The sequence below is a fragment of the Psammomys obesus genome, unplaced genomic scaffold, assembly GCF_907164565.1.
Source record: "Psammomys obesus unplaced genomic scaffold, mPsaObe1.curated_primary_1811, whole genome shotgun sequence".
In the NCBI taxonomy this organism is placed as follows: Eukaryota; Metazoa; Chordata; class Mammalia; order Rodentia; family Muridae; genus Psammomys; species Psammomys obesus.
The window spans coordinates 30,730,373-30,744,119 of record NW_026585895.1 but is presented as its reverse complement, the minus strand read 5'-3'; the positions used below and the strand labels follow the sequence as shown (position 1 = coordinate 30,744,119).

At 45.3% G+C, this 13,747-nt stretch overlaps 1 protein-coding gene across 1 annotated transcript in view; it reads right to left on the bottom strand.

Annotated features, from left to right (window-relative positions):
• Neb (nebulin) overlaps positions 1–13,747 on the bottom strand; it is a 192,214-nt gene that overhangs the window by 57,228 nt on the left and 121,239 nt on the right. The window contains exons 79-99 of the mRNA XM_055600265.1: positions 13,296–13,607; positions 12,350–12,454; positions 11,704–11,802; positions 11,416–11,517; positions 11,177–11,284; positions 10,048–10,359; positions 9,077–9,181; positions 8,859–8,963; positions 8,461–8,565; positions 7,764–7,871; positions 7,545–7,658; positions 6,936–7,133; positions 6,489–6,593; positions 5,733–5,837; positions 5,530–5,634; positions 5,132–5,239; positions 3,413–3,526; positions 2,760–2,957; positions 2,328–2,432; positions 1,516–1,620; positions 322–429 (exon numbers count right to left, since the gene is read on the bottom strand). Coding sequence (XP_055456240.1) covers positions 322–429; positions 1,516–1,620; positions 2,328–2,432; positions 2,760–2,957; positions 3,413–3,526; positions 5,132–5,239; positions 5,530–5,634; positions 5,733–5,837; positions 6,489–6,593; positions 6,936–7,133; positions 7,545–7,658; positions 7,764–7,871; positions 8,461–8,565; positions 8,859–8,963; positions 9,077–9,181; positions 10,048–10,359; positions 11,177–11,284; positions 11,416–11,517; positions 11,704–11,802; positions 12,350–12,454; positions 13,296–13,607 — 2,826 coding nt within the window. The remainder of the gene's footprint in view (positions 1–321; positions 430–1,515; positions 1,621–2,327; positions 2,433–2,759; positions 2,958–3,412; positions 3,527–5,131; positions 5,240–5,529; positions 5,635–5,732; positions 5,838–6,488; positions 6,594–6,935; positions 7,134–7,544; positions 7,659–7,763; positions 7,872–8,460; positions 8,566–8,858; positions 8,964–9,076; positions 9,182–10,047; positions 10,360–11,176; positions 11,285–11,415; positions 11,518–11,703; positions 11,803–12,349; positions 12,455–13,295; positions 13,608–13,747) is intronic.

The following is a 13,747-nucleotide window of genomic DNA, read 5'->3' as shown; positions in this document are numbered from 1 at the left end:
ATTTTAAGGTATTTTTAGAGTACTGATGGCATACTGTCTCTGTTTTTGCTGACTTGCAAATATTGGTCAATTACAGGCCTATTTATTAGTTGTTTGACTTTTTGATAGGAGAATCCTATTAGTCAAGAAGAAAGGCAAGACATATTAGGGTTTTTTTGTTGTTGTTTATTTGCTTTTGTTGTTTGCCTGTTTCTCCAACTCACTGAATGGAACAGCATTTCTATATCTCACATAACCAGTCAATGTGGATACATAAGCCGACGTGCCTCGAGGGCCCCGTGGCCTGGGTTTCTGCCAATATTCCCCTTTCCCAACACCTACCTCACTCTGAAGCTTGTATGCATGGATAGCCCGATCCAGATCCACGGTTTTTGTAGTTGGGGCCACTTTGCCTCTGACGCTGTGCACATAGTCATAGTGATAGACAGCCTGGGTCCAGAGAGGGGTAAGGTGAGTGGATTCAGATCGCAGTAGCATTGTTGGAATGAGGCATGGCAAATGGTAGTCCATGTTTAAGACTACAAAAAGCAGGCAGCCTGCTCTCTTTTCTCAGTGTGATAAATAAGGCCCTCCCTCACGGCCATCACTGCCTGGCCCTAGCTGGTGGCACTATTTTGGAAGTGGGGACTTAGCTGGAGGAAATTGGTCAGTGGGGGCAGATTCTTGTCCTAGGCCTGCTTCCCTGCCCCTCTCTCTCCTTCCTGTCTACCATGAGGCAGGCAACTTGCCTTCACCATATGCTCTTATCACCATAATATCTGCCCAAGTACACCGGGTCAAGAAACCACGAACTGAACTCTCTAAAACTGAAAGACAATTTAAATAGTTTCTCATTGTTTTGGCCACAACGAAAGAAAAGGAATAAATGCGCCTAGAGACCTCTGCTATGTTACTGTGTCTTAAGTGGTGGAATCAGAGCCGAGGCTGAAGATACCTGTCCCTGAAAAGTGGATAGCACAGCTCGGGTGTCAGAGACAGGGGTGGACAGTTTAAGACAATAGGTGGAATTAGACCCTCACTGGTGGGATCTAGTATTTACTTGCTATGAGTTCATCTAATTGAAAAGGGACAGCTTGGTGCCTCTCCTCTCGGCCTGCTTCTCAGGCACGACTGGAATCCATTCACATATTTCTCCATCTTTCACATAAAGACGCCAGAGGAATTATATTCTTTTCCCAGGCTTGTATTACATGGCAGAGGCAGGACTCTGACTACATCCTTAACATCACAGCCCGCTTCCTTCTAATTCTACCAGTTGGCTCTAGAGAAGGAGACATAAATGCCTCTCACTACACACAGGATAGCAACAAAAAGGCTTCCACAGACTCAGGTCACTTACGACTTCACCTTGCAAACTATGGATGCTCCAGATGTTAGGGAAAGGGAGCTTTGCGAGCCTTTTCTCAGGTGCCAAGGCTAGCCCCCAGGTAGGAGAGGCTGCCGCTGCCCAGTCTTTGGTTGAGCCATGCCCCACCTCCACTGCTACCCAGGATCACTTCCCCGGGGAGGGCTTACGTCACTGAGCTGCTTTCCGCTTTTGACAGCCTGAACATACACCGGAGTGTCAGTCACCAGCTTGTAGTCATTCCTCGTCTTCTGCACATGTGCTTTATACTTGATCTGCCAAGAAGAAGCGAGCAAGCCTATGCTGGAACATCTGTTGTACCAGACGGCACAGGATTTCACAGAGGGCTTGAGAGTCGCTCCCGTCAGAGCGTGCTGAGGATGGATTTGAATTTTATAACAACCCCCACTGCCAGTGTTTCCAGTCATACGGGGAGATAGAGTTATCTAGAGGTGTGAGGGCTACTCTCCTTCAACAACTTTTGCTGAAATCATCATTGTCATATTGTTTTGTGTGGCAAATTCCTCTTTACCTTAAAAATAAATCCCACTGATTATCCTAACATATGGGTTTTTCATATAAGAAAAATTATGTGTTCCTTAATATATAGTAAACCATAACTTAATATAGTTTAATATAGGATTTAATATATAAATATAATAACTATATTTAATATAACATATAGTTTAATATATTCAAAATCATTTGAATATACTCAAGACAGTTTAAGTGAGTGGAGAGGCTGAGTCATTTCTCTGAAGAGGAGCATGACAGGGCTGTATCAGGTTGTTTGATAGAAACACTAAATGTGTTGCTAAGAAATGACTACTCTGCTTTTAGCATCTTTCTCCAGCTCAGCCGTCTTCAACAAGACTCAGTTCACAACTAGGCCACGGCACTGTTCCCACTTTAAACATTGCCTCCTTGACTCTAAACGGTGTGGAGGTGTGCATGTACCAACAAACTGAACAAGGATACTCACATCATTTCGTAGATCATAAGCATGTTTTGCGTGCAGAATTTCAGGAGTGTCCCAGACATAGCAACCAATGCCCTTCAGCCAGGTGAGGTCATCCTTGTACACAATCTAGGGGGTTTCGGCAGACGCAGAGGATCAGAAGAAAAAAAAATTGACCATCTCTTGACTACTAAAGAATAGGTGTACCCTAGACCCAGGTGACACTGGGGAGGGAATGAAAGTAAAAGTTATTCGGCAGTGAGGCCAAGAGGCCACAGAGATCTGATGAGCCCTGTTTCTAGGGATAGTTCTAAAATCCCTCAGACTCATAGATAATAGGAAAGCAAGAAAGAAAAAACCCAAGGTGGATATGCAGGTAAGCCTGCTTCTCATCAAGGCGGGTGGTGGTGAGGATTGCGGGGCAACTATGGGGGTCCTTCTAAGCAAGGGCCTTACATCGCTGATCTGGTCTGTCACTTTCCTAACGTGACTGTTGACTTGTAAGTCGGGGTGGCAAATCCACTCGTGGAGGTGCAGGCGGTAGTCAATCTCGCTGACTTTCTTCTGAGAATCCTTGGCAGTCAACATCTCCACCATGTCGGGCACGATGTGGATTTTCATCTTGTTCTTTTCATACACGGATCTGTACAGGCGCTGCGAAAGTCAAGTAACAACCCAGTCACCCGGAAAACTGAGGCGTCATCACGGAATGCCTGTCGTCTCCAGCTCAGGGCAAGCGACTGGGGTGGGGCCGGAGGCTGGAATTTTCTTGCGCTTTGTATAGATTAACACCTGGATAGTTTTAAAAGATCTATTTTTTTTAAATTTTTATGTACACACATGTCTGTGTGAGTGTCTGAACACTCGAGTGTATGTCGCATGCACGTATGTTGGGCTCCTGCAGCTGGAGTTCCAGGCAGTTGTGAGTTGTCCGAGATGGGTTCTGAGAACAAAACCTGGGTCCTCTCTGAGAGCAGCAAGAATTCTTACCTTGGAACCATCTCATCTCTCTAACCTCCAGGCGGAGCTAATAGGAAGTACTCTGACTGATAACACACGGCCATTTGACTCAGCTTCTGTTGGCACTAACGTCTTTGGCCGGTACTTACATCGATGTTAAGTTTGCCCACTCGGAGACACCGTGCCGTGTTTGGATCGTCTTCAACACTCTTTGGCAATGTGTAAAGAGCTTTGAACTTCTCATATTCTTCTCGATATTTGATCTACAGAGAACAAGTAGAAATGCTAAAATACGAAGAGTAAAGACTCACTGTTAAAAAAAAAAAAAACAGCATGGACAATGGAAGGGTCCTGGCTCCAAGACCCAGCTGATTGTGGAGGGGGTGGAGGCTGGACCACTTCCCAGTGCTGACTTCCTTACCCTTAAAAATACACTAGAGCCAGCACAGGGCCACTGTGAGCCTGAGGTCAGACCATATCTGAAGTATTTTTATACTGGAAAGTGCATAAAATTGTATTGTTTTCTTTTCAAGAGCCCAAGCCAAAGACTGCTGCTATTGCACATTCTTTTTAGGATTATACCTAATTGGTTAGAATGCCTGTAATGATGAGGATGAACCCAGGGCCTTGAACATGCTAGGCAAACAGTCCACAACTGGGCCACAGTCCCAGCTTGTGGTAAGTGACTGTTAAATAATTTAGGGATCTCGCTTTCCCCTTCCTACTCTCCTGAGTGAAAGGCTCAGACTACACACGAAATCGTTGTTGTTAAGAGGTGTGGTGCCCTGTGGTTGAGAGCGGTCATTCTTGAATTTCTGTTTCTCGAGTATTTTAAAAAGGTAGAGCAGCCAGCCTTTAGTTCTTAGTCAGCGTCACCTATCAACTGATACTCCATGATGCCACAAGCTAAGAATCAGGCATAGGCGAGAGCCATCCTCCCAGCACACAGGAGTAACACACAGACTCTCAGGGCCCAGAGGTGTACTCTCAGAGGAAGTGAGGAGCTGCTCTTTCAACTAGAGGCGAGACAGAATTCCCACCAGAATCTTCCAGAGCAGAACATTCCAGCCTCTTTGTACTGATCTGTATCCCTCAGTTATGAAAAGTTAGCATCCAAAGGAATTCTTTTCTTTTCCCTTAAAAATATTTCCAACTAATGTTAGGATCCTTAATTTTTCTATGCCCCTCACCCCTCGTTCCAACAATATGTTGCCAAGAATCTGCAACAGAGGAAGAAAAGCCTCTACCAGCCTCTGTGAAATGTGTTCCCAAATCCAGATGAGAGGTGTGCTCCTTGGCCACGTCTGTTTATTTGGTAATGGTATGGTAGCAAGCTACCACACTCACTGGCTTAGCTTTGTATCAGACCTCACCCAATTCTGCTGAAACAGCCTATCTTTGGATTTGTTCTCTGGGGCAGGGTCTTACTCTGTAGCCCAGGCTAGACTGAAACTCACTATGCAGGCTATGCTGGTCTCAAATTCACGGCAGTCTTTTTGCTGCAATTTCCCCAACGTTGGACTTGTAGCTGTGAGCCTCCAGGCCTGGCTGGAAAGCTCCCTATTCTGTATGGTATTGTGTGTCTGTTTTCTCTCTTTGCTGCTGACTGAAGCAGAGGCTATCTGTCTATGTTATCTATGCACAAGTAGCCTGAAAGATTGTATCTGTGTCCTTCTGGCTGGTATGTTTAACTCTCCAGGGACTGCAGGACCCTGAGAGGAGGTAGTGAGGACAATCTCTGATGCCCAGCTACCGGAAGTATTCACCAGACACCTCTGAGAGTGTTGGGGTGCTTTGGGGCAACATTTGAACAGTCTGGGGTGGAGGGGAGCAGCGCGGGGAGGCTATGATACTTGCACTTGACTTACATGGCTGGCCAGATGCTTCTGGTTCTTGGCGTGTGTCAGGGACAAGGTGCTGGTTGGCAGGCTATAGCTGGTGGCTTTCACCTTATCCCAGGCCTCCTTGTATATGTTCTAGAAGGGTCACAAACATCTTGTGAATACAGGTACTGCGCTCTGGTTAGCTCGCACATCATCAGTTTCCTATGTCTCTGTTCTTCTCAGCTGTGCTTTGCCAACTCTAGGGCATTTCTTCGACTTGAGGCTTAGTTGTACAGTGAGAATTTATAGATAAGGTTGGCATTCAGTGGTTTAGGGGAAAACTGACCAAACTTTGGGGAAAGGTTTTATCCCCCCCCCCTTTTTTTCTTACTGTCTCTGAAGGGGTAAAGAGAGTTCCTAAGTACAAGGAAAAGGCAACTCACACTGCTGTACAGACTCTTCAGGTTCTTGGTTCTGTCGTAGTCTGCTGTCTCCAGCACTGTGGTATACTTGTCCTTAATCTGATGGTAATTTTCTTTATACTTCACCTGCAGACAAAGAGGGGTGACTTCTGCGCCTCTGCTGGTGGGAGATCTCTACAGACCAGAAAGGGCTTCCCCTACCAGACAGGACAAGGAGCGCCTACCTCGCTGGCGTTAATGCCGCTCTGGAGAGCGGTCACGTAAACTGGCGTGTCTGTGACCAGGTTATAGTTCTTTAGATTTTCTTTACTTGCCGCTGTGTATTGTAGCTGTGAAGAAAAAGCAGAGTCACCCAAGATGGCCAAAAGCAGCATTAGCTGTTTGCAGCAACTCACTCATCCCGTTCTTTATTTCCGGGTCTCTGCTCTAAGACAGGCTGCCAGCCCTCTGTGGCTCTTGGAGGTTGTGTGGCAGCCAAAACAAGCAGCAGCTTTCCTTGGCCAAGAGGGAGGTCTGGGTCTCGGTGAGGTGTCCTTCGTCACTTCATTATCTTCTCCATGCCATATTCCAGCCCTCCTAAGCAGTGACCTGCTGTGCCCACAGTCCAGCAGACCTGCCTAATCTTAGCTCAGCGACATGCCGGGACATGACCCAGATAACGATTTTTTTCCCCCTTCAAAACATATGTACCTATTGTCAAAGCACACTTACTTCCTATATTCTGCAAGTTAACCTGGCCAAGATGGACAGCCCTATGAAGAGTCCACCATCCTCTAGAACTTCCTTCTCTAAGTGTCCGTGGCCTTCAGCCATAGGATAGTCACACCAGAGAGTTTGACTGGGACCAATTTGGTTGCCTTAGCCCATACACCTTTATGGCAGTCTCTCAATCAGGTTTTAAAGCCAGCAGCCTACTCTTGCTACTACCACGGACTACGATGACATTTCGATACTTGGTCCTTATAGGGGGACTGGCTCACCTGACTCTGGAGGTCATATGATTTCTTGGCATGGAGGATCTGGGGCGTATCCCAAACATAGCAGCCAATGCCTTTCAGCCAGTTCAAGTCATCCTTATACACATTCTGCAATGAAGAAGAAACATCAAGGGTGGCAGGCATTCAGGATTTACTGGTTTTTCACTTTGACGGTTTCTTACTGCTCCCTGGCCTTCAACGGGATGAAAGCTACTTCCTGGCCGAAAGACGTCTCAGAGGAGAACAGTGCCTAAGTCTGAGCACAGTGCCGAACACATTGAATATTCAACACAGGCGCCCTACGGCTCAAAGGGGTTCTCACACGAAGAGTCGTTACTCATGCCACCTAGTGGTCAAAGTCTCTGGGTCTAGGAAGAGAGGTTGCACCATAGAAGGTTAAGCAGGAGCGTGTTATATACACTAAGTCAAACTGCGGAGAGGGCGTCATACATCACTTAAGATCTCCTGGGCGTTTCGGGCGCGGATAACATTGGGCTCCTCCGGAAGTGACGTCCACTGATGAAAGTAGTGTCGGTACTCCAGGTCGCTAAGGATGTACTGGCACCTTTTCGCCAGCACATGGTTCATCATGTCATTGGGGATATGCACGTTGGCTTTGGTGTCCTCATAATCTTTCCTGTAGTTCAACTAGAGATGTTTTCAAAGACAAACATTGTTACGGGATTAAAACTTAAGATTGTTCTGACCAGTTTCTTCAGTCTCCAACATAGAGCAGTGCGTACAGAATAATGTTTAAAATAACACCAACAACTGAAAAATATTCTTCCTATCCCTCTAGAATGCAATGTCAACAGGGAAGTTGTTTTCCCCTTTGGCCAATTCAAAGCCCTTAGTGTATGCTTGGCCAAAAAAAAAGGGGGGGGGTAAAGTGGGGGGTGCATGGGTGGGGAGCAGGGATAATGTCTACAGACTCCAAGGGTCCTCAGGTGAGGGTGAGGGGAACTGAAAGACGGTCCATCCCCAGGGATGGCTGTAAACGGGCAGACACAAGCCCTCGGTGAGGTGGTCCACCTCCACAGGGAAGCAAGCGCTGCTTACCGCACTCCGCATCTGCTGGAAGTCCAGGCAGTGCACCACGCCGGGAAACTCACTTATTTCTTTTCCAGCCAGGTAGTGACCCTTCTGCTTCTCATAGGTTTCCTTGTATTTCAGCTGGAAAAATGGGGTCGACGTTGGGAATTTCTGTAGTTTTCTATCCGGCTTCTTGTTCCCCAGTAAAAGACTCTAAGCCTTGGAGAGTGAAGAAGCGAAACCTACCTCACTGTTCACCAGGTCGGCATGCTTGGCTCCAACAATAGGAATGTAGCGCTCATCCAGGGTGTAGCCATAGGCCTTGGTTCCCTCCCATGCTCCCTTGTATAGGATCTGAAACGAAGAAACATGTGTTAATGTAATTGCATTCAGTTACAGTCATGGAGCACTAAAATAACCAGTCAATTTGGGGTGGGGCGCTGATGTTCCAGGCAAGCATGAAGCCTTTATCTGTAGTCATTAGAGTGCCTCACCTAGAGCCAGGTGGGTATTTGATCAAATATACAAACTGAGCACTTTGTAACTGAGTTGACTATATTTCTACTTTTTTGAAAAAATGATGAGAAATTTGTACACAAAGAAAGACTTGTCAAACGTTGCTCTGTATTGGTTTACATGCACACACACACGCACACACCCCTTTCATTTGCTGGCTGGCACTGTGTGTGTGTGTGCGTGTGTGTGTGATTATTAAGGAGGGATATATTTTTTTCCCCCTTTGTGGTACGTGCTCCATCCTTTGTGCTGTCTCTCCAGAGCCCTGAAAAGCACTTGGTGTACTAATACCAATTTATTTATGCGAGTATAAGAAATGAAGGCACTGATCACCTTCCAAATTCATCAAGTTACAAGATCAGTGAAGAATATGAATACTGACAAGGGCTTCATTAGGAAACAAGTTATTACATAAAATAGGACTCACAGTGCTATAGAGTTTCCCCATGTCCTTGGAGTGGGAGATGTATGGTGTGTCTGGAGAAAATATGTACTTGCCCTTGGCTTTATTAAATGTTTCTTTATATTTCACCTAAGAAGAGAAAAAAAATTTTTGGTTAGTCTAAACATATATTTAAATTTTCCTGAAGACACGATAGTCTACATTTATATATAAGAACTTATCAGTTGGTTGAATTTCTGTTCATTTTAGCTAACTGAATACTCTGGTCAAGAATACAGACATCTAAAAGTGGGTGTCAAAGACTGTCTTATAATTTGCCCCTCTCTCAACTTCTAATTATCAATTATCTAATTATCAATTATCTCAACCATTCACTTAGCTTCTGAGGCTGAGCATGCCGGCATATACAATTATGAACTTACGTCGCTTTGATTGACTGCGTTAAGCTTGGCTAAAACTATCTCTGGAGGATCTACTACACTCGTGAAGTTGCAATAGTTGTCAAGAGCAGCTTTCTTGTATTTTATCTGAAATGAAGAGAGACAACCACGATAGCTCTTTCCCTACAGGGCACCCCTCCCCACGTGGCAGAAAATGAAAAGAAAGCTTTAGGTTAAAAAAACCAACAGACTCGGCATACCTGATTCACCATTTCCTGGTTCTTTGTAACTCTTACGTGGTCCACAGAATCCAGAGGGATCCAGCCAATTCCTCGGAGCCATTCCAGGTCAGCTTTGTAGACATTCTGAGGGGAGAGGAGAGACGGAAAGAGCGGTAAGTGAAACGGGATGGCTACAGAGGATTCCAGACAATCTTGTTAGAAGATTTAGAGCTGTAAGTGGCATAGGGTGGCTATAGACAATCTTGTTAGAAGATTTAGATGGAGTTCTCTTTTGTCTCATTCATTCAGCCACAGCTTCTCCTGGCATTATTTCTTCAGCCTGTGACCGCAGAAGTCCCTGGAATCAGTATAAGATGAAATGCTGTAAGGGCTGGAGTTAAGATGCTGTTGACGTAAGGAACGGTTTACCAAAGAGGCCACAGTTTTAGATAGGGAGGGCACCTCACATTTGCTACAGGTAACTAGCTGGACTAAATGAAGGAGAATGCACATGTAAATGCTCACGAGGGTTTAGGGAATGGGGTGACATCTCCTCTAGTCTGGACAAGGCTGTCTGTTCCCATCAGCCGCCTCTCCAGCCCTAGCACCAGGGTTTGCCAGCCTTCTCCAGATAAAATGAAGAAGAGTGGATAGCTGGAGTAAGAGTTGGACGCAAGTCATTTTGTAGCAATCAATGAGACAGTCTCCCTTCCTATCTGGTAGTGATGAAAAGGCCTATGCTGAGTTACTCCTCTGCATCTGAGACAAGATTCCAATATGTGGTCAGGCTTGTAAGCAGTTCCTTGAGTGTCTCGAGGAGTAAGATGCGGGAAGAAGGCTTTTCAGTCTTTGTCTGCGATCATGATGCTAAAATCTCAGTTTACTCTCCACATCACTGCCTTCTACGGACGAACTAAATGCAGTGGTGCAAGGTGTCAAGGGTGGAATGTTGCTCATTATTCTCAGAGTGCATGGCACAGTCTGGATAACAAGAAATGACAACCACTTACGTCACTCTGGAGGTCGTAGGCAATTTTTGCTTGAATAACATCATTTTGGTCAGGATGGCACGTCCACTGGCGCAGGTAGTGACGGTAATCAATATCACTGACCAGGTTCTGCCCTTCCCTGGCAGCCACAACGGACACCATGTCAGCAGGTATGTTGATTTTGGCCTTTGACTTGTGGTAGCTCTCCTTGTAGAGTCTGTCATTCTGAATCTGGCCTGCGTGCTCAAACCAAACCAGCTTGGGATCATCTCTCATCGTGGGAACACCGACATAGTGACCTCTCTGCTTGACATGTTCAGCTTTGTATTTCAGCTGGGGAGAGGTAGAATACAAGACCCATAAGCTTTGATAAGCAGGACTGATGAAGAATGAGGAACAGCAGCAGCTTCAGCCCCTGGCTTATTTTTGGATGCTTCTCTTCCGAGATAACAAAAACCACTGAAATAAATACCATTGAAATAATAGATATGGAGAAACAGCTAGCTTAGACTTGTTATTGCTGTTGTTTTAGACGATTTCCCAGCTCACCCAGTGGAGGATGGCCTTCATACATAGTTGAAGGTGGCCTTGAACTCTTGATCCTCATGCCTCCACCTTCTAAGTTCTGCAGTTACAGGTTTGTGTGGTAACACCTGGCTTAAACAGCTATAAAAAACATCCATCTCCTTGTTGTCTAATTGTGGCTATTTCTTTATTTGGGAGCCTGCAGATTTTTTTAAAAAGATTTATTTATTTATTATTTACACAGTATTCAGTCTGCATGTGTGCCTTGCAGGCCAGAAAAGGGCACCAGTTCTCACAGATGGTTATGAGCCACCATGTGGTTGCTGGGAATTGAACTCAGGACCTTCCTGGGAAGAATGACCATTGCTCTTAGCCTCTGAGCCATCTCTCCAGCCCTGGGAGCCTACAGATTTTATAGCAGCCAGAAGATACAAGAAACAAACAAACAAAAACAAGCCCAAAACCTAAGTGAAAAGGGAGGGACTATTTCAGCCCTCAGCAAGCACAGCTATGTCTAGCACACTGAGAGAGGGTATCCTCAACCCGACATCTATATTTTACAACCTGCATCTCTTTCAGGGAAGGTCCAGCTTCTAAAGGGTACAGTCATATTGGGATAAATTACCTCACTCTGAACATCACTGGAATGATGGGCATGAACAAATGGCACAGCATCAGGCGGCAGAATGTAGCCTGTGGCTTTCTGTTTCTCCCAGCCTTCCTTGTAGAGGTACTAAAAGACAAAGAACCACAATAGGGGTTGAATGAGGAGTCAGGGGAAGACGGTGTCCCACATGTAAATCTCCGGCAGACCCGTTCCAGTTTGTTCAGCTCTGGGCACTAGGCATCTGCACGATTTCTTACCTGGTCCAGGATCCGGGCAGCCTCCTGGGCAGTGTGCAGCAGTGGAGTTTCCGTAAGGGTATACTTTGATTTGATGGCATTCCAGTCTTTCCGATATTTAATCTAGGGGTGAGAGCCATGGGGGTGGGGGGGAATGACTTGATGTTAAGAAATCTCTCAGTTGTCCAACCACTGCTAGCGTAGATAATTTTGGGGATGAAAATATTAGCTCAATGACTGCAAGAGGCAGGAAAGTTTTGGCCACGGTCTCTGCATGGCTGTGTGATTTTATGACAGTCATAGACTTACATCATCTCGGATCTCACTGCTTTGTTTCGCTGTCACATAATCCACTCTGTCATCCACGGGAGTAAAGTTGAGAGTTTCTATCTTTGTGCGATATTTTTTCTGCGAGGAAGAGAGATCTGTCAGCCGTTGTCACTGGATGTGTGAGCTGAGAGACACTAAATTAAGGGTTCTCCATGAGAGGCATAAAGTACCATCAGTAAATGGTATTTTCTTGGCAATTTAGCATTCTGTTTTTTAAATAACCAGGTTGTCCTGTTATACTACCTCCAGATTGTTTTTTTTTTTTTTTTCCAATATTGGGGTTTGAATCCAGGGCCTCACAGATTTAAAAGTTGCATGACTGCTCAGCTCCCAAGGTCTCATCATTATTTGTATCATAATATTCCATTTTTCCAAGGGACTATTGCTATTGTTGGCAAAAGAAATTTTCCATTTGTGCTATTCCATGCATCAGTGAATATGCTGCATGCTGTCAAGGATATGGTTCCAATGTATGACAGGAACAGTACATTTTAGAAACTGTCTGGCTTAAATTTCAGCAATGAAAAATAGTCAAAATGCTGACCTAAGGTGATTGCATTCTGGCACATATTGCTTGCTCATTTTCTAAGGAAATGGACAGAATATCCGGGCAGAGTTGGAGTACCTCACTGAAGATATCTGCAGCGTGTTTGGCATGATTAACAGAGACAGAATCATTTGGCATCCATCCAATCCCACGTAACCATTCCAAGTCAGCCTTGTAAACAGCCTGTGAAAACAAGGCCATAATTGGTTTACTAAGTCTCATTCGTGGTCTGAGGGGGAAACACGATGTAAAACAGTGTAGAAGCATTGAAGGATGTACTCAAGCAGCCAGGCAGGAAATGTAATAGAAGACGCCAGGCCAGGCAGGCGCAGCTGGAGGACATTCCTTTCTATCTAATATGACTTAGCTTCAATTCAGCTGCAGGCTTCAGTTGCCTGTCTAGAGCTTCATGCTCAGAATTTTCAAGAGAAATAGGAAGTCTTCAACTTGCAAAAAAAAAAAAAAAATTGTTTTTTCCTGATTTGAAATTTTGACAACTTAATTCAAGATCTCTGAACAATTGTATCAGTTGAAAAAGCATACTGATCCCTAGATGCAGTGTGTGAACTACCAATAGTTCATTTCCATAAACCCTGATTGTTACCTGAATGCTCTGGACAATAGTTTTCCATAGGAATTCACCCCCGCCCTCCCCACACCAGGATCTAACTCCGCAGCTCTTGTGCTGGCCTTGGTCTATTTAAAACAAGCTGGCCTTGAATTTGCTGCAGCTCTCTTGCCTCAGACTCGCAAGTGCTGGAATCACAGATTTCACTGCCACACACCTGATTTTCCACATAGACTTTTTTGGTCCTCCCATCCAGACCTACTCTCATTTACACCTCCATTTATTTCGTCACATGAAGGTAGATCCTTCCTGGTGTTGCTGATCCTGACACCATTCCACAAGGCCTAACTGCTATCAGACTCTTGACCATGTAAAGACATGTAATTCTGACAAAGGTTCTTAATGTCGTAAACTTTCTGGGAGTCACGGGAAGACAGCACAGGGCAGGCCACTCACGTCGCTCTGCAGCTCGTAGGCTTTCTTGGCCTGAATCACATCATTCTGGTCCGGCAGGCACGTCCACTCGTGTAGGTAATTGCGATAATCGATGTCGCTGACCAGCGTCTGGCACTTTTTGGAATGCAGTATGGAAAGCATGTCCACAGGGCTTTGGAACTTGGTCTTCCATTTGCCCCACTGTAGCCTGTACTCCCTTTCATTCTGAATCTTGCCAGCGATGAGGGCCCACCGGATCTTGTTGTCATCCCTGGCTGTGAGGGTGCCTACATAGTGTCCCTTCTGCTTCTCATGGTCAAGCTTATATTTATACTGGAGATTAAACAAACAAACAAACAAACAAAACAATAAGAGCAGATGGATCACAGTGTGCCCTCTGATGCATGCAGAGAATTTTCTTAACACACACACACACACACACACACACACACACACACACACACACACACACA